General features: G+C 43.0%; 1 protein-coding gene across 1 annotated transcript in view; it reads right to left on the minus strand.

Moving 5' to 3' along the window:
• ZCCHC24 (zinc finger CCHC-type containing 24) overlaps positions 1 to 23899 on the minus strand; it is a 210292-nt gene that overhangs the window by 144942 nt on the left and 41451 nt on the right. The window contains exon 2 of the mRNA XM_085604963.1: positions 10247 to 10447. Within this exon, the coding sequence (XP_085461089.1) occupies positions 10247 to 10447 (201 nt within the window). The remainder of the gene's footprint in view (positions 1 to 10246; positions 10448 to 23899) is intronic.

Consider the following 23899-nt stretch of genomic DNA (forward strand, 5'->3'; position numbering starts at 1 on the left):
ACAGGAAGTGGCTCTATTAGAGGACAGGAGTGTCTTTGCGGATGAGAAGGCGCTAAGTTAACGGTATGTAGGGTGTTGTGATGTATATCTGGCATGGGATATGACAATTACTTTTATGTGACGCACTCGCATAAAATGAGTGGGCAGACAGACAGGGGAAAAGCCATACACGAACACAGGTGGGTGCAGGAGGTTTGATTAAACAGGGTCGAGTGGGGGTGGAGAAGAAATAAATGGGGGCAGGGGGTGGGAGGGAAAAAAAGCAGCATGGACGGGGGTGGGTGCGAGGAAAAAGAAGCAGCATGGATGGGGGTGGGTGCGAGGAAAAAGAAGCAGCATGGATGGGGGCGGGTGCAACGTAAAAAAAACAGCATGGACGGGTATATTGCAGATGGCTTGAAGACCCAAGCACTCATATAAAGTGCTTCAACACAAATATTAGCTCCAAAAACAGGAGCAGTGGAACGACACAATTACTTAGTGTATGCTCCAGGGGAGGGCCAAACACAAGAAGAGGATGTGGCACATGTATGCTTGACAAATGGGAATGAAGGGAAAGAGAGAAACACTGAAACAAACCAATGGTACACTAAGGACGGGCTGTAAGCCCTCTGTGTGTAAACGAAATGTCTCGAAGAGGCAGCACATGCAATTTCTAGCCAAGACCTAAAAATAAAATATGATTGAATCAGATTACAGGTGTTTTTAAAACAAGAGGCCCTTTAGTTTCAGATCTTTGTGTATGTTATGGTTTATGCACTTGATGAATTGCTATCTATTAGCGTGATGCTGCCTAGAGTTTTCTTCAAAGATAAAAAAAAAATGATTGCGTGTTTGTAGGTGCGCAAAGCTTTTTTTCAGCCCACAAAGTTACCGAATTTTGCCCTTCTTTTTAATACAACCCATGCAAGCCAATACACACTGCTTGCATGGTTGCAACAAAATGCAAGAATGTAAACTTCAGGCATTTTTCTCCTTAAATTTTGCCAAGCTCTATCTTTGCACGATGGCATTAGAAAAGTACATCTTTTGCATACCTTTTTTGTTTCTTCTTCTTTATTCAGAAGTTTTGTTTCAAAGAAGCTTCAAACTTTGCAAGGCATGGCAAAGTTTTCCATAAACTGTCACGAAAGTTGTAGAAAAAAACTTCATAATTTCCCACAAACCCACCGGTGTGAGGACACTTCTTGGGAGGTTATTGGGAATTAACGAGTATACTAGATTACTTCAACTTTGTCACTAATTGCCTGAGGTAGCCATATCTTGGGATCGCCAGACCCTAGCACAGATTACCTCAAAGCTTTGCTTTTTTTCACCACTCAGCTCTTGCTTTCAGATTTTGCCCTCTTCTTCATCTGGGTTACAATAGGCCGAACAAAGCTTTGTTTGTACTTCATGGCTTGGCACACCTAAATATGATGTCTAAAGAAAAAACCTAAGCATTTGGAGCCTTTATCTGGAACTAGGATTTCAGAGCAGGTCAGAGATGGTTTCTGTTGTCCATTCGGAGAAGTTGGTGAAAGTTCAGAATCCTGAAACCCAAAGTCAAGCTTTTTCTGGTGTCCACTCACACATGAAGTAGTGCTGTAATGCAGACTTGAGCCAGAAATACCATACAGTTGTTTTGTGACTGAAGTTCAGGCTCTTAGGACATAAGGGGACACGAAGACCTTTCCTAGATGGGTTGGTCTGCATCTCCAGACATTGAAAGGCATTGCATTTGTAATATTATTTTGCACTTGGATGTGGTTGGTGGACAATGAAGAACGAGCTGACCAGTGGGGAAACAGTGTGGTCTTTCTCTATAATTTGACGGAGCTGTGGGAATTCATGTGTCACAGGTCAGGCTGTTCTAATGTAAAAATCATTAATTCCCAAGAGTTCAACCAGGCATTTAGTTTTTGCCAAGTGACTAGAACTATTTAATTTGCATAAACTTCATTTTCACAATAACGCCACTCCGGTTGTTTTTAGAGGGTTGTTATACTGAATCTCAAACCCCAGACCATTGTGGTACAAGAATATAGAGGGACAAAATATCAAAACGTTAGTGCATAATATATAGATGTACCATTCCTAACCCCACATCCATATGACTTGGAGATATATGTATGGATAGCTATATATACGTGGAGCTAAGTATAAAAGAGCTAGACTTTTAATAAATATATATTTTGTCATTGGTATTGTGTCACAACAATATTCTGGGGTTGATGTCCAGGGTACACACCTTTTTAGGTCGAGCCTATGCAGCGCTTGCATCAACTCTTCAAAACCTGTATACATTTTGTGGGCTTACAGCCCGCCCACTGACTTTTTATTTGTTACTTCGATTGTCCTTTTAAAAGGCTTGCTTGTTCGTGATTAATCTTTCCTCTTTGTCCCTCCTTTTTAGGTCTCGCCTACGCAGCGCGCATGCGCTAAAGGAGGACCTTTAGCCGTCGTTCTGCTCTTTTTGGAAGCACACACTCGTGCTTGTGGTGGCATCCAGCTTGCGGGAGCGTGCAGCGGCATGCCACAAGCACGAGTGCAGTGCTTCCAAAAAGAGCAGACTGCGCGCACACGCACGCACCACTTCCGGGCTTGTTCCTTCCATGCAATTACCAGCAACACGAGCGCGCGCGCACCACTCCCTGCCGGGCTTATTTTGGGTGTATTGGTTTGTATGCTTTTATATGCCATTTTGCTGTTTTTATAACGTGGTTTTGTCTGTCTTCTTGTTTGTTTAACTTCTAATAAATACTGAAATCTCTTATGCTGTACGTTTCCTCATCCGATGTGCATACATGTCAAGCTCTCTGGGAATTCCCTCACCTTCAAGGACTATGCAAGAAGATGGACTAAAAGCATATATATCCTTGCCTACTCTTTTCTATGCACACTTACTGCTGCAGATTCAGGAGTAAATGTCTAGGAGTTATGTTAAGCACATAAAACCGTCATTTCTCCCTCTTGTGCAAAACAAATTTTTCATGTGAAGAAACCCTTTCCATCAACTGTCTGTGAAAAATTTAATTTTGGGGGATATTTCGGCAAACTAAGCATGCATACATCAGTGACTCTTTTATATTTGCTGATGAAGTAAGTTTCATGTGGTAGCAAACATTTGAAATGGTTGTGACAACTTGGTGGGTGTGTACATCCTGTCTAGTTGACACTCCCTGTTCGTCCCCTGGTTGAAACATGTTGGTGTTTTTTTGTGTACCAAATCCACATCTGGTGTGTGTGAAAAAGTGTGCAAATCAGACCATGTGTATTTTGCTTTTTCGTCATCTGTTGTTTGGTACCCACTTCTCTTAAGTTGTGCTGTAGCTTATTATGTGCTATTGCATAATAGTCCCAACTCTTTCTGTCTTTATTCCGAAGTAGTTTGTTGTGTTGGATTTTCCAGTGTTTCATTGTGTTCTCTTAATCAAAGTATTTTATGTAGTCACAGGTTTAGTATCAGATTGTTGTGTCTTCTGCAAGGACGTAAAACACTTATTTGTCTGTGCGTGTATGGATGCTTACCAGATGCTTGTCTATCATCCTACTTGAATCCGGATGTATTATGTTGTTGGTGTAGATCTTACACACTCGCATGCACCCAAATTCATTTGGCACTATTTACAAATGAGTGTGCTTCTTCAAGAAGCTGGATGTAATGATACATCAGGCTGGGGGCTGACATTAGAATCAAAGATTTAGTGGCTTGGAGGATGTTCGGAGCACGGCATGCACGTGTGTAGTTGGCGTTAACAAGGATTGGCAAAGCTTATATGTCTTGACTTTATGATTTATTGACAATTTTTGGGGCCATATTCTGCAGTATCAGTAAAACGCAAGATGCATTTTGTCGAATCTGTGAAGCACTGGCAAACAACAAAGAAAACAAGCATTGGCATAGCCAATAGGTCTCGCCTTTGGGACCTTATAAGTGTTTAGCCATGCAACAGTTGATGTTGTTGCACCAAGGATATTGTGCTGCATAACTAAATACTTATAAGGTCCCAAAGGCGAGACCTGTTGGCTATGGCCAATGCTTGTTGTGTTTTGCCGTCTCCCATGGAGCACTGCCCAATTACTGGTATCTTTACACTTTGGTGTTTAAGTGTTTGCTTTGTGAACTATTTTTTCTTGGTTTCCTGCTCATGTTTGCCTGTGTCTGTATCCGTCCGTGCCTCGCCATATTTCAGTCGTTGCACACGGCCCACCCCCATCATGGATAAGTTGCTTACTCCCCTAATTTCTTGTTTTATTTAGCTTCAGGCATTTGAGCACAGAAGGGGCCCGGACGTGCTACCAGAGCTGCGTGGTGCCACACGCCACAGGCACTAGGGCGCTCCGGTGAGCTGCAGTATCCTGGGCTTGCTCTGCTGCTCTGCGTGTGCCTCGAATGCTGATCTCCTCTGTTGGGGCAACGTTTTCCATCTGTAGTTGCTCCTGACTCCCTGTGATCCCCAAATATAGTGAGGTTTGGGCTCAGCTTGTTCTTTCAATGCCCACAATTTATTATGCCACAACATTACACATTTTATGAAAATGTTTTTCTGCTGCAGCTGGTGAGAGTCGGACACACGTTTTCCGGCAGAGGCATCAGCAAGAGCATAGGATGCCGAATAGCTGAGAAGTATTTATACATATTGTAGCCTGCTCTCAAGAAGAATAAAGCTCCGTGTTGACTTGTCGAATAACTAACAATCTGTGTGTCCACTTCTTGAGATCAAACAAAAGTAGCCGGATTGATTCATCGGTGTAACATATGTATGGTGGGCAGCTGATAGGATAGCAGCATGTGTGGACATGACCTGACACTGGTGAAAGAGAGTAGGATCAGCAGCCATAGTGTCTGCTAAAGTTTACAAGTCGATTGAGAAGTCTGTTTTTAAAGCAGAAATTCGAGGCATGAATTATTTTCATTTGACGTAAGCACCACGCAAAGAAATTATGCCTTGTGTTTATGAGCAGGTAAACATACATACTTTTTACAGAGGTATAGTTTTTGTGTCTGGTTCACATTCTGCTTTAATATTGTTATATTTCATGTTTGCTTCTGAATCAAAAACTTCAGCATCTTATGTGAGGATTCAATAATGTATTTTAACATTAAGGTTAAAAGGGCTTAGCATCTGACTCAGACCTTGGAGCCATGCACGAGCCAAGGCCTGAAAATCTTTGCTATGTAAATCACACATCAAACCACATAAAGTATGATAAAGCCACTTCAAAATTCAGGACTGTGTATTTCCTTAACATGTGAAGCTTTGACATTCATAAATCACATTATAGCAGTGCACCAAGAAGTACTTATTAAAAATTATGTTTTTTAAACATGAACTATTAGTGCGCTAAGTGGCAAGACAATTGTCATGTAAACACTGTACGTGACCCAAGCTATTAGCGAGCAACATTATATTCAATCAAATCAAGCACAATAGGTTTGTGTACAACTGGTATTCTGAACTCACGTATTTGAAAATGCTTTTGTATTTACTGATAAAGAAAAAAGAGTTTTGGTGAAATAACACATTTGCCCAAGATCACACAATTTAAGATGGGATTTATCCAGGTTTTCTGAGATTCACCTTGTACAAATCAGCCAGGAAATGGTTATCTGGTTGTCTTTCCTTTTGCTAAAACTGTGTTTACTATTTTTGTGCCTTTTCTGCAAATGTTTATATAGTGTGACCTTGACCCGAAGGTATTGGAGCACCTTATATGAGCATTAATTACATTACGCAAGGCCAGGCACAAGGCAGAAGCCTACGTGATTTTTAAGTCAGCATTAAAAGAATATAGCAAAAATATTAAGCTGGCTCAAGCAGATGTTTTTTTTTTTTTATAAACAGAATCACAGAATCAGCAACCCCACTCCAAGCTACCCCATTCTACCCCCACTCTACTCTAAACCAATCTACCACACTCCATGCTACCCCAATCTACCACACTCCAAGCTGCTCAAAACCAATTTAAACCCTGGACGCCACCCTCACGCCATGCTACTCCAATCTACCCCATTCTACTCATCCCCACTACAATCTACCCCACCCGACACGATGCCACTAACGTTTAGCCATGCTGTACAGCAGCCACACTAGTGTACAACATGGCTAAAACACATTGCCAAAGCCAATAGCTCTCACATGGGGAGACCGGTTAGCTGTGCCAATGCTTGTTACAGATTCCATCAGCATTTCTTGAACTTTCTTAGGCAGATCGTCTGTGCGGTATAAACTACTTACGATACACTTCTGTTCTTTTTTCTGGATTGGCTATTTTTGGCCCAGAGTTGAGGTTCATCTCGACTAACGCGCATTATGAGATTAATATCTAAAATGACCCTTTTGACTGCACTCGGTCCTAATTCGAAAAATGGCTTTTAATTTTGAAGAAGGAGATTCTGCGGTTTAGTGTCTACATTTTCAACAGCTGACCTAGGATACATGAGTTCTAAACATGGCTGCTTCTCTTGATCAAAATAGCTTGATCTTGTCATATCATGTCCGCGTGCCTCACTTCTTCTATGGGCCAAAACATGGGTCTGTGGGCTTAGAAGTGGCTGCGTCCCCATATAGGAGCTATGATAAAGCCTGGCTGTACTGCCATCTTTGGGAGCACTGCTTATTCACTGCAGGGCTTGCTAATGCACTACCGCTAAACAAATACAGATGCAAATGTTGACTCATTACAAGGGCGGCCACAACAACCATCTTGCGCCAAGTTTCTTGTTTTTCTTATTTTTTTTCCGCTTTTCGGCACAAATTCCCCACAATACTTATATAAAGAAAAACTCTGGGCACTCCCATGCTACAGGCGACTGGGGTGCCCTTTTAACACCATCCAAAACAATAACTCACCATTGTCTATGGAGAATTAAAACATACATGTATCCAAAGTATTTCAGACCCACCCTTGTTAACCAGTAACAGACAATGTTAAATGTAATGCCAAACTGAAAGCGTAATGTAATAAACTTTAAATCACCCAACTAATGTACATTTGTAAAAAAAACTATTTTTTTAATATTTTGTGGAAGGTTAAACAGGAACTAGGTCAGACAACTGCATTTAAAAGAGCTCTGCCTTAGGCATAGTCTTAGTGAAGGCGGAGTTTGTGGGTCAGGTATGGGACAGAGCCGGGAGGTTGTGCTAGAGTCCTTCTCCATGAACTGAGTCCGATAAAGGGGAAAAACTCCTGGAGGGAGGGACTGGCCCTCTTCTCTGGCCCTGCTCTGACCTTGCAAACTGGAGGCTATGCCTCCAGAAAGATGGTGGGAAAAATCTCCCATTGCCGAGCTTTGTACCATTGTGTCCCTCCAGTCTAGTCTTCACTGTAAATGGGAGCATCTCTAAAGAAAAACCTATACCAGTCGAAAGATGAGTTAGTGGTGAGTGAGCCAACAAATTACCAGGGAGAGCCGAGCCAGGAGTCTGGCTCGGATCTTAGAACCCGTGCACGAGCCGAGCTCCGCAAATGTGTATTTTGTACATCATACAACAAGCATGTAAAATCTGGTAAAGTCTCTTCAAATGTCAATAACATGTAGAAGCTTTGACATTAATACACCACACACTGTCACTGCACTGAGAAGTAATTATTAACAGTGATAGTTTCTGAACATGAACCGTTAGTGAGCTAAGAAGCAAGACAATTGTCATACAAACCATGTAGTGGTTCAGATTGCTATAGAGCAACATTATAGCCTATTAGATCACACACAATGGCTTTTTGAACATCTGGTATTCCGAACTAGCATATTTGAAAGTGCTTTCATGAGTGAGAATGAAGAGAAAAAAAGTTTTAGTGACATAAAAAACGTGTCTAAGATCACAATATTCAAGTGGGGAAGCCGCAATGTATCTAGGCTTTCTGGTTTCACTTTGTACAAATCGGCCAGTAAGTGTCTATCTATTTGCAGGGCCACTGGAATTATGTGGAAGGAGAGGGCCAAATTATGCAGCAGGGTTGATGAAGTTATGCGGCAAGAAAAGGCCAATTATGCGGCGGCCGCACAATTGCATAATTCCAGTTGCCCTGTCTATTTGTCTTTCTTTTTGTTAAGTCTTCGCTTAAACCGATTTGTACATTTTTCGAGGTTTTTATATTGCACAAATTGGCCCAAAGGTATTGGAGCGCTTTACTTAGGATCAGTTACATGACACAAGGCCAACATTCATTGTTTATAGACATGGGGAGATTAAGTGATTTACCCAGAATGACAGGATGGTGAACCAATGCAGAGACTGAAACTTGGTTCCCCAGTTCCAAAGTCGGCAGCTCTGGCCATAACACTACATCCTCCATAGAGGGAGGGTGACCGGCAGAAGCCACATGAAAGCTCGGCTTGTTATGGGCTCGGGGTTCCAACAGGATCTCGACCTGTGGTAGAGCCAGGCTTCAGGCTTGAACCCACCTCAAGCTTTCAGTGCCTCGCCCACCTCTACGATGAGTTTCAGAAAATGTGTAATTTATAAGTAGTTACCCAAATAGTTCAATAAAATGGCACACCTATAAATCAAAGACGACACAGCTCGAACATATAGATGAAGAGCATATTATCAAGCAGGAGCGTAATTTATAAAATCAAACTTTCTCACAAGCTGGTACTTGCAAACATGCAAAAAAGGAGGAAAGACTTTTTTTTACTTATTCTTTACAAATCCCTGTTTACATCTCAGCGACACTACACAACAGGTTTTCAATAAAATTGGCTGTGGGCAGGCTGATTGTTCTACAAGTTATCTTAAAACTTCCTGAAAAAGGCATTAAATTGGGAACATACTAAGGAAAGACTCAGCAATGATCTAGGTTACCTCGAAGGCGTGCTATGTATTGAGATTGCATGTTTTGTGTGTAAACTGCGCTTGTGATACAGGTAATTAACAAATTATATAAAAATGAACTAGTCTGCTCAAAGATTGACATAGTCAGGCTGGGGGGGCAGCTTTGCTGGAAACCCGCTCAGAGTTGTTTTACACTATCCGCTTTTCACAGATCACGGAAAAAATAGAATTTTTAACATGTTACTGACTAAGCCCACTTTTTCATTTTCATTAAACAACCAGTGGATGTGGCTTCCTCAAAGACATATCTCCAAAAGCAAATAATATGAAAGAATAAGGGATATTTAGGCTGTTTGCACTCAATACATTTAGGGATGGATCATGCTACAAGTTGTTGGGAATCGCCATACTTCTTTGTCCATCGTTTCTCACCCACTGACTTGGTCACCTCTCAACTCCACACTGCCTACCTGCCCCCCTCCTCCCCAACCCAAGTACACTGTGATTGACCACTTTAAAAAAAGTGTGGCAAAAAGATTTAAGTAGGGAACCGATCTCTTGGTTAATGGTAGAACAGTAGGGTTGGCTCCTTAGGGGTTCTGACCTGGGGGCATATGTATCAACATCTCCATTTGCGATTCTCAAATAGCGATTTTTTGAGAATCGCTATTTGAGAATTGCAAAACGGGATGTATTAAAAAAATTGCACAACTTTTGCGATTTCTTAAAATTCCTTAATTGCGATTAGCAAATTGCGAAATCGCAATTAAGGAATACCTTCCCATTCATTCCTATGGGCCAGGAGGCCCATAGCAATGAATGGGAAGTCCTTCTCAATTTGCAAATTGAGAATAATTTCAAAGGTGCAAGGGTGTCATGATGACACCCTGATGCACCCCTGAAATCAGCATCTGTGCACATATGGCGCACATACATGCCCTAAGGGCATGTATGTGCACCACATGGCACTTTGAAATATGCAAAAAAGTGCATATTTCAAAGAAATCGCAATTTACCACCAACTTGAAGTTCTTAAGGAGAAATCGCACAACTTGCGTGCGTGTTACATTGCATTTAAGAAATCGCAATTTGCGATTTCTTAAATGCTTACGCAAACTTAAGAAATCGCATATTTAGCGATTCCTTAAGATTGCGAGGCTGAAATGCCTCATACATCTCCTTTTGTGATTTTGTATTCGCAAACGCTGTTCTTTTGCGATTCGCAGCGTTTGCGAATACAAAATCGGTTGATATATATGCCCCCTGGTGCCGGCAGTAAGGTAACTTACAAATGGCTGCCGAGCAGTGGAATGCGGCATAAATATGTATTGTTGATGGGTTGGGATGGGGGCAGCTGTGAGCAGAAAAATGCTGACAATCCAGTGGGGGGTGGAGGCAGTGGCGAAACACAAAATGACGGGCCCCCTGCAGAATGCGATGAGGGACCCCAGTGTCTCCCAGATCGCTCAGATGTTCAGCTTTACCTGTGGGCAGTCTTTGATGTAGTGCCCCTTGTTGAAGCAGAGGTGACACAAGTAGTTGGGGGGAGGCCTCTTGCTGGGTTTCCTGGCATCTGAAGAGAGGGAGAGGTCCGAGAAATGTTCTGTCAGAGAGTTGAGTCCATCCACAATGTTGTTAAGGGAGTCGTAAGGAGACACGTTCTTGTACAAGCTGCTGTTAAGTACCTGCAGGAAAGAAAAAGCGTAGGCCATAAGAACCAAGTCTAAACACAGAGGACAAATACCTCTGGCCCATCTCCTGGGACATACATAAACACAGGGCAGATATCAAAGGACACCTAGGATATAAGAGCTAGAAAAATGTATGTAATACACAGGACGTAAGCCATACTGCGATCGATGTCAAGGATTAAAACGTTGTCCACAACCATTATTGTGCCCCTACTGGCCACTAACCATTAAGGATAATGGGGTAACCCAGTAACCCTCAGAACCTGGGCGTAATAGTAAAAGCGAAGAACAGTGGTTCTGTCGGAGAGTGAACAAAATAACTTAGCTTGTACTGAATACACTCTAAAATTATACAGGACACACACAGACCCAAAGAAACAGAACTGAATTCGAGTTACTTGATAGAATGATATTAATTAATGCAATGAAAACACCAGAGTGTTTACAGGGTAAACCAACCCAAATACACATACATAATGAAACAATTAGTGAAACAGTGATTATTTGCACAGAAAAGGTCACATATAACGAATATGTACACTAGACAATACATAGAAATAATAAACAAACAGATCCTGTTTAAAGTACATAGGCCACTATAGGGTACGATTTCCTTGTTCTATATGTGGATTTGCACGGACGCATAGGACAGGTAACGTCGACGTTTCGACCCAATGTAAATGTGCCGATTAGTATGCATCAAAGGGGGTCTTCATCAGGACAAGGAAGGTTGGGGACCTGGGAAAGCGATTTGATTAATTGGAAATGGATTCCTCGTGTCTCTTATGCAGGGGGCCAACATCAACTTTGAGAGAAAACTGTTCAACTTCTGTAGGACGGTAATTTTGATTTTGAAAGGAAAGTGGTGCTGAGCCTTTGACGGATCAAGTTGTCCAATTCGCGGACTTGAATACGTGGCGATTGTTGAGACAGCACCACTTTCCTTTCAAAATCAAAATTACCGTCCTACAGAAGTTGAACAGTTTTCTCTCAAAGTTGATGTTGGCCCCCTGCATAAGAGACACGAGGAATCCATTTCCAATTAATCAAATCGCTTTCCCAGGTCCCCAACCTTCCTTGTCCTGATGAAGACCCCCTTTGATGCATACTAATCGGCACATTTACATTGGGTCGAAACGTCGACGTTACCTGTCCTATGCGTCCGTGCAAATCCACATATAGAACAAGGAAATCGTACCCTATAGTGGCCTATGTACTTTAAACAGGATCTGTTTGTTTATTATTTCTATGTATTGTCTAGTGTACATATTCGTTATATGTGACCTTTTCTGTGCAAATAATCACTGTTTCACTAATTGTTTCATTATGTATGTGTATTTGGGTTGGTTTACCCTGTAAACACTCTGGTGTTTTCATTGCATTAATTAATATCATTCTATCAAGTAACTCGAATTCAGTCCTACTGGCCACTAGGCCACCTCGCCCACTACAATGCTTTAGTTCTCAACTGTGTTAGAAAGGTACCTCAGGACTGTCCTGGACCAGACCAAATATGACGTACAACACTCGTCATTTACCTCCCTAACATACTACCAGCGCACTGAATCGGTTGAATAACTGTGGCGAACATTGGTAAATGGTAAAATATGTGGCGTGTTCTACGGAAAACCTGAAATAGCATTTCATAACACGCTGTGGGCATTTCTAAGGGCTGTCAATACTGGGTGCTACCATTACCCAGTATACCAGTACTCAGTAAGGACATAAGACATGCACACCGTGAGACCGAGAGAGGAAGCAAAATTTGCACATGCCGGAAGTAAAGATTTAGAAAACTGTACATCTCAGAAGCGAGAAAAACTCCACATTTGTACACCCTGATAGAGGAAACACAAAGATATAGACTCGCCCTTTGAAGAAAAGTATTGTGAGGTCAGGAGGAGAAAAATATGTATATAGTGGAGGAGGGGAAGTTAGCTTAATCTGTATATCCCAGATGTGGAAAAATATAACAGCACATATACACAAAGAGCTAAGAAATTCATGCGTAAACTCAGAGTGAAAATAGGGGATGGAACTGTGTACACTAAAGGAACAAGCAGTGGCATACACCACAACATATAGGTGTCATACATCGCCTTTGCATCACATTACCAGATGCTTTTTTTCCTGATGCTGTGCGGCAAGGTCGAAAAGGAAATAAATGGATACTGAAAATGCTAAACAGCAATAGCAAACAAAGGAGCCGCCACAACCACGTATGTGCTTGTATGCATCATGGCGCTTTGGTGGCCCAAGCACAATGACAAATGCGATTATCCATGCATACGTCCCCACAGACACGCCCACATACACCACAATGGTGGACCATTTTGTCTGACACAGTGGCCATTTTTTTTCATTACTTACTGTTTCAAGATGGCAGGCACCAATGTTGGTGCGGTAAATTTAAAAGAAGGGCCGGAGGTACATTCGTGGAGCAATTAGGGAGAAATAAAAAAAAAAATCTGAGTGGGCCGGAGTGCAGTGGGAAAAACCAAGACAGGCCTGGGGGGTGGGAGACCGAGTGCATGGGTGGAGGAGGTATGAAGGCAGAAGCGGCAGAAAGAGCAGAGCTCAAGAAAAGGCATACACTCCCAAAACGGGCAGAAAGCAAAAGAACAATAAAAAAATAATTCCGCGAATGTAAGCCGAGGAAGGATACAAGCATCCTACCAAAAGGATCATAAAGAAACCATGCTCTGAGGGAGGGACAAACACAAGAAGACGAAAAAAAGTAATTGAATAAGAAGCAAGCAAAAAAGATCGACAAGGAAATCAACCACTAAAAAGCAATGGGCAAACTTAAAGCCACTAAGTGTTGGTACTGTGCTCTAAAGGTGTTTGACAACAGCCACCTAAAGCTGCCTATTGGCAGGGCCTAAAAAGAAGAGAAAGAAATTAGAGAAAGATCCCACGAACGGCACAGAAACTACCCCCAACCCCACCCTCACAAATGCTTGCTCCCAACTGCCCTCACCATTTGGTTGAGCCGGACAGGTGTAGCCCAAATAACGTGAAAAACAGTAAGTGCGCAGCTGTTTCCTGATTCGAGTGGGGCGGGGTGGGGGGTGGGGTGGCTGCTGTTTCGGTATTTTAAATAGCCCGGTCGCTGCTCGCAGAGGGGCGAGTTCAAAGTTAGGAGAGCTGGCTGCTACAGGCTTCGGGTGGGGAAACTGGTAATGAAATGCTGGGCCTGGATGGGACTGACACCCAGGGGAAAGGGCTCAACCATCACACTGCCGGGTCGAGCGACACCGTTTTGATCGATAGCTCTGCTGTACGACCCGAGACCCATCTTTGCAAGCATCTGTTCTTGGACGATAACTGTTTGGGAATGTTCAGACAGACATCTGCGAGCAACTAGAGTTCCTTTGTGCTTTTCTTGTGAAGATTTGCACGCGACAATAATGCAGCTGCCCTTCACAACCCCGAGCAACTATCATTATGATCAGAAAAGAGAACTGCCCAGGATCAGGCAACATGACAAAGAGGGGAGCCGGGATCGATGAGCACCTTGGTTCCACAACGGCCAACTTAACCACTAGACCGCGTCATCTTGCAGAGTGAACAGTCAGTCGGGTAAAGAAGATGGCTGAGGCTTCTCTGCACAATATGTTATGGGACCTTGGATATTTCTGAGAGACGGACTACTCAAACATAAAAGTGTCACCCTCAAAAATCCTCTTCTTACAGTGTCCAAGACCCTCAGCTTTGATGAAAGTGGGGATCAAACCCGCTGCCAGTGGCATTGGAGCATTAGTCCAAACTCCAAAACAGAAAGTGAGGAGGGTTTCAAAAGTTTGCTTGGACCAAAAGCTCTTGGTACTTGTGAACCACTTTAAAGCTAGATGTTCGAAATTCTCTGACGTGATCACATTAGTGGGCAGACGAGAGGATGTATGAGAGGACCCTGGTAGACAGTTTAGCATAAGATTGAACAAAGAGATGAATGAACTCAAGACATAGAATGAAGACTGGAATATTAGACACTGGGGATCCTCAGATATGAGGAGCCTGGTACAAGAATCCATGAGACCTATTGGTCCCACTGGCTGGTAACTATGGGAACCAACCATCAGCACTTGACTCCTATTGAAGGATACATGGCACACCCATAGTGGACTCCACAGGTGGAATCTCACTTGGAACATGTCTAGATCCTCGTGTAGGCAGTGCCTCACTTCAATAGGGGCACGTAACCAAGGCCTGCCCTCTTCATCTACAACCACTCTTGCAGACTTCCAATGAGAGTGAAGCAGAGGCAGGGTGAAACACCTGCTGGAATTCGACCAGTTGTGTTTTCTTCCTCCTCTAAGTGGTAGTTCCATTCTGAAAATCTAGTTTCACTTATGAATCTTCAAATAGGCCATATTTACACACTTTGATTACACTGTTGAAAATACCACATGCTGAATGCATGTGCATTACATAATAGCCAGAGATGCGTTAAAAAAATGCCTGCTCTTTGAGACGCCTGAATGTTCTCGCACCACAGAAAGAACACACTATTCTACCAAAATCTTCATGTAATGTTCAGGGCCACTTGAATTATGCGCCAGAGGAGCACCAAATTATGGGGCAGGGTTGACTAAGTTATGCGACAAGAAAAGGCAAATTATGTGGCACATTTTCTGATTGCATTACTTCATTACTTTGTCATTTTTACACACGTAAATACTGTCTAGGCAGAAAATTCACCTCAATGGTACCCGTTTTACAACCAAATACAGAAAGAACTGAAAGATGACAAGTTAACCTTTGCGAATGGCCTTCCACTGCGCATTCACACATTTTGCGACGCTTTTAGTAACTTTTGATTTAGTTGCGTTAGAAACTGTTTTTGGGGGCTAAAATCTGCAGATGATGTAGCAGATGATGGATTAAGTGGCAAATGTGGGGGATCCATAATTATGCGAAAAACACTTCAGCCGCAGAATCACATAATTCCAGTGGGCCTGGTGATAATTCAAAAGATATCTCTCAGTTCATATGTTAGGTGGCATGCTTTCAATTTTTGGGATTGTACACTCTTGAGCAGCACCTGTTCCAATTAATAGCAGCTACATCCACGGATGATGTTTGACTCCTCCATAGAAAGGATACCAACACTACTGGGATGTATTTAATCATTCATTAATTGTGCAGTATATTCACAGACTCCTGAGTCTGCTCAAACAGGCCCTACTCCTGCCAACAGCCAGAGTTCCCCTGAACAAGAGTGCCAACTCAAGGAGACCCAGTCCCCCTATCAACATACCCACCTCTCAAATTACTTTCATATTTTCACTATATTAATTCACCACTAATCCTTTCTGGGATCCGAAGTAGCGTGCTACTCGCCGAAAAAGCGCTTCAACACCCCATCAAGGGTAGCAAGTGCTATATAAATGCAAACCTTTTTCACTCTTATATCCCTCCACTATCCTTCTCAATCCAAAAACTGACTAACATATCCACCACTCAAATTACTTTCATATTTTCACAATACTAATTCACCACTAATCCTTTATGGGATGCAGAGTAGCACGCTACTTGCCGAAAAAGCATTTTGACCCTCCGTCAGGGGTAGTAAGCGCTATATAAATGCAATTACAATACAATTAATAGCTAAACCACATGAAATGAATTCAATTACAATGAATTTCTTTTCCCTAAAGGATTATAAGATTACCACATATGCCCTTGAAGTTAGTACTATGGTGGTGATACCAGTCGCAGACGTTTACATAAGGGTACCCCATATCTAAATTAAAAGAGAGATGAATACTAAAAAAAAACACACACACTAAATTTGAACTTGCCAACTTTCTGATGGCCTTCTTGAAAACAGAAAATTTGGAACCTGTACAAGAAAAACCACGCAATCAGTGCTTAATTTGTGCCAGTGGTGTGTGCTGGGGCATGGGATGTACCTGTCATCATTAGCCTTTGGCCCTGAGCAAGAGAGGGGACACCAGGAAAAGCATTAAAAAAAGGAAGATGAAGATAGCAAAACAGTGACCAATGGAGAAAGCAGGGATGTACAAGAATTTGCAAGAGTGAGATAGACAGGTGTCAATTTTGGAGAGCATTCAGTACTTTGAATTTTTTTTTACATACTCTTACATGCCTTTTTTAATTGGCTTCAAAATAACAAAATTGTGAATGTTCAGGGAATATTCCTGTTCAGTTAGTGCAAACAGGAAGTACCGTGCCGGCTTTGAAATTTTAGAGAGTTGGACGTTTTGGAGCAGATTCGCAAAGGCATATATTAGTACCTAATAAAGTACTCCTGCAGCACTGCTTTCTGTACTCCTAATTGCTTTTGTGAACCTGCCCAAGGAAGTGTAGGGTGGTGGAAGAAAGGCATGATGTTAAGACGAGGGAGCATTGGTATTTGTCAGCCGCAATTTTTTGTCTGCGCCGGTGGCAGGTTTCTAGGAAAACATTAAGCCCCAAAACGTATTTATTTGAATAAGCTTCATGTAATCTGGTCATATAATTTGTAAAGATAAATAAATATCAAAAGCCAGCAAAAGAACAAAACAAAACCAACATTAGAAAAACTCAGCTGAAAAAAAAAGGTTTTTTTCCTCCTTGGCACACAAATGATTTTTTTACTGTTGAGAAATTAGACACCACTTACTCCTTTGTGGCCCGTGTGAACAGATGGAGGCCTCTTGTGATGTCTCCCTAGTTTCCTACAAGGAGCGCCCTTTACTTGTCCTCTGCACTCCTTATGCCATCCCTGGAACCACTCTTCCACTTCCTCCTGAATCAATAAAGGGCCAAAATCCGGGGGTGAGATCCGACACCCCAGAGACTTCCAAGGGGCCTGGCTAGCAACTCAGAAGAGTGAAATTCAACAGCTGCCCAGCTTCACCCTCTGTTCCCCCACAGCCTGCAACTTCCCCATGAATATAGTGCAAAATGTGAAGTGTGTGCAGTAGGTTCAAGAACTGATCAATGATCACTGTGTAATTTGTATTTGGATGTAGCATCCTGTGCAATGTTTTTTCTTTGTCCCTGGTCCCACGGATTTGAACCTCTGATACTTAAAGGCAAGTTGTTGCTTTCCTTTTTTCTCCCAGGAAGATGTGATTAGGTCTCGCCTGACCCAGCGCATGCGCTGGTCTGGCGAGACATTTTGTGAGGGCTCCAAAAAGTGCTACCAGGCCAGCCTAGAGCTACAGTGCATGTGCGCGGGCGCGCGCGCCGCGCTTTACCGCGATTACTTTCTCTTTGATGTTCTCCGAGAGGCTTTATTAGTAGCAGTTAAAACAAGCATTGGCATAGCCAATAGGTCTCGCTTTTGGGACCTTATAAGTGTTTAGTTATGCAACTGTTGCATGGCTAAACTCTTATAAGGTCCCAAAGGCGAGACCTATTGGCTATGCCAATGCTTGTTTTTATTTTGAGATGTTATTGAAAGTTGAATTTGTGTGGTGCACATTGTGGAGCAAGGCACTCTTGCTTTCTCAAATTAGCTGTAAGCCAAACCATTCAACCATGCATGGTTGGAGGAATATGGCAAGGACTGCCCAAGTGGGAAGGAAGAGTATAAAGTTGTGTGCGTGGCTGCTAGGTCTGCTTTGAAAATGTGGGGGGGAAGTGTCATAAGAAGCTTATTTTGCCACATTTCAGACAGTGCATGCTTGGGACCTTGCTTTATGTCATACAAAGTGTCAAATGTCTTTGTAGGCCCAAACATGTAGCAGAAATTGTCGGCTACTACTGCTCTCAGCCGATAGTGCAGACTCAAGCGAAGCTTTGCCAAGCACTCTCTAACCTATTCTGTGGTCACTCAGTGTGTATTTGGTGAGCATCTGCCTTCATAATTCATTAGTGCCTTTCCAAACCGGTGGTGGACGCAGACACTCGCCTTTAGGGGACCAGGCCTTACTGTACTCCACCAGCAAAAGAAAAGCAGAAAACTGAGGCAGGATGACAAAGGAAACAAGCATATATGAGAAATAACCTGCAAGAGTGAGAAAGCAACACTAATATGGGGTGTTGAAAGGAAAGAGGCATGAGGCTGAATCAGCTCTAGCCACTGCTTAATTGGAGCCGGTGCTTGCTGAAACGAGCTTTCCGGACTTGTTTTTGGGAAACTTATTTTCCTGTTTCAGATAATTAATGAGAGCAAGAGAGGGAAACAATCACAAATCAGAAAGAAAGAGCAAGAAAAAGAAGAGGAAACCACCACAAAGGGAGGATGCAAGAACCAGCAAGAGTGAGATATGGTGCAGGGAGTGTCTGGTACTGGACTAAAGAGGGAGGAGGTGGTTTAAGACTACCAACCTTGGATTTGGCGCACCGGCGTGGGCACCAGCTCCTACGGAAAACTTTGAGCCCCTGCATTTTTAGGTGGAGGCGGGGCATGTTGTAATTCAGTAAGGACTTGGAGCTCCACCCATTTCTTGCTCATCTTTTCAATTGGCTCCTGTTACTGTCCTTTCTAAATGGTTGCTTATGATTCATGAATAGGCTTAGTAGTCCCTCCTTAGTGCTGCCTTTTCTACATTTGTAACCTCCCACGAGGACTGGCCCTTTCACTTGTGTTGTTACATGGTATGTTTTATTCTATTGCAGGCACAACATGCTTTCCTGCAAGGGTGCCCGCTTTGCCTCCGGGCGCCGCCCTTTAGGTTTCAACATGGCGCCCGCTTTAAACATTTTATTACCAATGGTGGCCAACTTGCACCTTTTCATCTACGTTATTTATTTGTTTAGCAGCGCAGTGCGCTTTTTTTATAGCGGCCGTGCACCTTTTATTTCCACTGGCCTTTCTTGATGCAGGCTCGCCGTATTTAATCTTTTTTGTTTTAAAGAGCACCATGCCAGGCTTCCGCTTTAACGGTGGCCATGCCCCTTTCTTTAGACGATGCTAGTCGTATTCAGCTTGTCATGCTCAATACAGTGAGCTGAGTTGAAAGGAAGGGGCGTGGCCGCCATTAAAGTGAAAGCATGACATGGGGCGCTGCTACAAAAAAAAAAATGTTTGTGAAGTTCATGCCTCGCTTTCACTTTAATGGCGGCCGCTCCCCTTTCTTTAGATGCGGCTCATTGTAGTCACTTTGTCCAACTAGCCCGCAACCTGCTTGTACCTCCAAAATGGTGGCCGTCCCAAGCAGGAAGTCGGGTTTCTGCCCCCGATTGCCAAGAGCGTGGTCCCCGGGATGGCAAAACAGCAAGAATTTAAAGTAAGTGCAAAATAAGCAAGTTTAAAAGTTTAGCAGCGACAAGCAATTTAAAACAGCATAAATACCAACTCTTGCACGCGTTTCCCGGCTTCAGCCTCAGGAAATACTAGGTCACTTTCAGTGTCACTATCAGTGTGCTTGGAGCGAGGCAGCAAAGGCATGGACAAACAGGAAAAAAAAATACTTATTAACACGCATTTGCAATGCAATAGGTCTAGCATTTGCAAGAGTTTGAGCTATTGGCATTGTAAATGACAATGCCTTTTATTTATATGTTGGTTTTCAAAATCGATAAATAAAAAGCATTGTCATTTACAATAGCAATAGCTTAAACACTCGCAAATGCGAGACCTATTGCATTGCAAAGGTTTGTTTTCTTTATGGATGTACAATGCAAGAACATTGTGAAATACACATAGCTACTAGCTACTAAGACAACGCATGTAAAGTGTGACATCCTCCGTCGGTAATGACTTTTAGGATAGTCCTAGTTTTTTTCCGCGAGTACGCCCACAGGGCAGCACTTTCTCCAATTCAAAATTACTACTCTCTTCAAAATATTCCAGGACTGGAGTTGGAATAGTAAATAAGCCTCCTGAAATATGTGGGGAAAAGTTGCTTTTTCACCTACTATCCATGGACTGAAGTTAATTTTACCTTCCAGTGTCCGCCATGCCCACTGATGCCCTGAGGGCGCATTTCAGAGCGAGAAAGACAGACGAGCTTCGACTTTTGGCGAAACGCGCTTGGCATGCTGGGCCTTCTTAGATAAAACTTTTAATGGATAATAAGCAAATACAAGTCCCAGTCGCTCCTTCTGCTGGATAAGGTGTCAGAGTGACCGATGGGGTCGTATATGACACTCAGCCACTTGGCAGCTATGAACTGTACAGAAACATGTGCCTGTGGCTGCCAGCCATCCCACTGCCATGTGTGAAGACTATCCCCTCCTGTATTTTTAGCTAACCACTGTGCATGCTGGGACTTATATGAAGATGTCAATCTACAAGCCCTAAAACACAATGTTTTATTGCTTCAAGACCCAGGAGTGGGGAAGCGTCTGCTGTGATATGGACTCACATACTAAATACGTGTCGCACCGCTGCTGCTTGTCGTGCTACAGCTGTGCTGAGTGCCGTATGAAAGCTTTTAAAAATATCTGAATATACACGAGACAAAACAATTGATTTTTTGGTCAATCAGTATGTTTTAGCTTTTAGAGCCCCTTGATACTGACTTTTCTGTTGGACTATGCACCCGCTCCTAAATGAAAAGATTGCGGGGCTGGCGACAAACTAGAGGAGGCCTGTCAGCCTGTGATGCCGTACTGCAAGGGCAGTATTAAAGCAATGGGGCACTGTTAGATACCCCCCCAAAAAAACAGACACTAATAGACGCCTAAAGACTAAGGGCTTAATTACGACTTTGGCAATGTGGTAGGAGGCCACCAAGCCAGCAGCCTGCTCCCATGCCCGCAGAGCCAAAGCAATCCTAACACCGCCTGCCAGATTACAAGTTTCCTTGCATCTGGCGGGCGGTGCTTTTGGCAGTGCACATTAAAAAGGCACTGCAATGGGAGCACCAAAGGCCGTTCCTGCACAGTATGGATGTGCATTTCATGCTGTGCAGGAAAGGATGTGCAGGGGGTCACAACAGGCTGCCGCAGCACCGCCATCATATTAGGGCCTCGTACCACTGCGACCGCTGCGGGATCCATGATCGCGGCGGCAATGGTGGGCCTGTGGGTGTCCCACCACCGTAATCATAATATGGCAGGTTGACCGCCAGTCTGGCAGTCCAGGGTCCGATGGACCACCAAACTTGTAAGCCCCAAAATCAGGCACACTAGAATGTTAATGTCTCTACCACACACACACCAATGAACCCTACCAGACACCTAGAAACTAACAGGTAGACAGCAGGGACATTGCCATCTCTGCTTACTTAAAACTTGGCGCCACTTCAAGCAAAGTGGCCCAATTGTTCTCTATCACTAGGTGCTAGAAGACCCAAAAGTCACACCCTTCAACACAAAAAAATCATAACACTTCCATCCCATAATATATAAAGCTCTATCATATTATAATGTAAATATTATATTATCACTAACATATCTAATGCCGAGGCTGGGTGTGATGAATACATGTCGAAAATGTGTTATAGAAGCAAGGCTGACTTGAAGCCAACAACCAATGGAGGGGAAGTGGCAGACAAGGGATGAAGGATGTAAAGTTATATGCTTGAGTTGTTGGTATGCATGGCAACCACTTCCATTTCCTTTTGTAGACCAACAAATCATTTGTGTCGCGTGTGTAGGAAAAGTAGGCACTTGTCCAAGTACATACTCTGAAAAGTGGTAAAGAAGTAAAAAAAGATAGAAGAGGCCTGTGTCAGCCTGAATGAGCGGGGAGTAACAGGCGAGGGAGATGAACCATACTGAGAAGGCGTACACTGGGGGAAGCCAGTATATATCCAGGCAAACTGTCTGTGTGTACCTTGATTGGTAAGGACTCCTGTGGGGAAATATTGCAGGAGAACTTTGAAGTGTTGCAAGCTCTGGACATCAAATGGTGGGGCATGGCTCGTGTACGATTGAGCTATTGGGAGTGAGAATGATGGACATCCAGGCAATGGGGCGGAAAGTGTGTGGGAAAGGTCTTTTGTGATTCAGTAAGGGGCTGATATCCTGGGTGGCGTAATACAAAAGACTTGGGTTTAAAGATGTAGCCACAAAGTAGTGTGTGGTAGGGGCAGTGGGTGAGACTGCTGATGGTGCAGATACATTTGGGATCATGTTCGCGCTATATAAAACTTTATAAATAAATAAATTTGTGATATTTCCAAAGAATATAGGTTTACCTAATCGATCTTCTCATAGACTTGCGCACAAGAGGGGAGCTGGCTCAAGCGTGCACATTACCAAACTCTAGATCCACAGCTCTTGAAGGGCCCATAGCGGCAGAGCTTCGTAGTCTTGTTCAGGAAAGGATTATTGAAAGTAGTGCTTAATTTGTCCAGTTGGCCGCAGGTGCTGGGCACCCGCACTCACTTTCAGCATCGGGGACTTATTTCTCAACATCAGACTTACACAGAGCAAGATAAGAAAGACCGAATAGATAGAAAGACAGAAGTATTGGGTGGTGGAAGAAAGAGGCTTGATTTGTAATCAAAACTAGGCAGCCATGGTAATTGGCAACCTTCTCATTCCCCAGCAGGAACCTAAAAAAATATTTATTCCCCTGAATTTCAAGTAATAATAATAAAAATAATAATAATAATAGTAAACCATAAGATAAGCAAAACCTATTAAAGCAAGTAATAATAATATTAATGATAATGTCAACAACAACAGCAACAAAACACTGGTTGAAGACACTAAATCTTCAGAAAGGTTAGTTCTGGTAGTAGAGGCCATCAAAGAGGGAAGTACTATTGAACAGAGTATTGATGAGAGCTGTTCTAAGTGTTGAGCGAAGCTCTGTGTAAAGTTTGAACAGAACACATGCAAAGATGGAGCCACAATGGAGAGACATGAAGAGGATCTAGAGGACTCCATTTTGATGAGTTGCTGGTGCCCACGGTGTAAAGAGCAGTTGAGGAGTAGTCCGAGTGATGTCCGTGCCGGAGAAAAGTGCTCCCGGTGGTTGTGGCATCAGACGCTACTGACAGGCCCAAGAAGCACACAGAGGCAGCGGGGAGTTGGTGTTATCAAGTGCTTCATTGACTGTGTGGATAGATACAGTTTATGAACTACATCCGGGGCAGGCGTCGATATGGCACTAGTGCCACTATCCGATTGCAAGTCGATTGCTACTGCATTTTATACAGTTTCACTTGGGGAGACAATGAGAGGTACCTGGAGAGTTATGTACTGTCTAGGTGTTATTATGGGGCAGATAGGGTCAATGTTCATTTTAAGAAGGCAATAAAAACAATATAGAGGGCGTGCCTTGCCAAATGACAGAGGAATCCTTAATATGTTCGTAAGAGTCGTGTTTGATAGAACCAGGGATGTTGGAGGGCTCAGCTAGAGTTGTGTGGGCCTAAAGTTGGGTTGGTACCTTCAGTTGGTATTCGCTTCAAATTTTTTCTGGTTTTCCATATAGGGCTTTTATTATCTATTTCCATATCCATAAAGTTGCATCATGAAAAGTGTCTGAATAGCCTCTGGGCACTAGGGCCTTTGAGTCCACAAAAGGGCACAGAATGAGTGTGGTCAGGGTCTTTCTGATCTTCTTTAAAGTCACCTGTTTTCTTTTGA

The sequence above is a fragment of the Triturus cristatus genome, chromosome 1_2 (genome assembly GCF_964204655.1).
Source record: "Triturus cristatus chromosome 1_2, aTriCri1.1, whole genome shotgun sequence".
Lineage (NCBI taxonomy): Eukaryota > Metazoa > Chordata > Amphibia > Caudata > Salamandridae > Triturus > Triturus cristatus.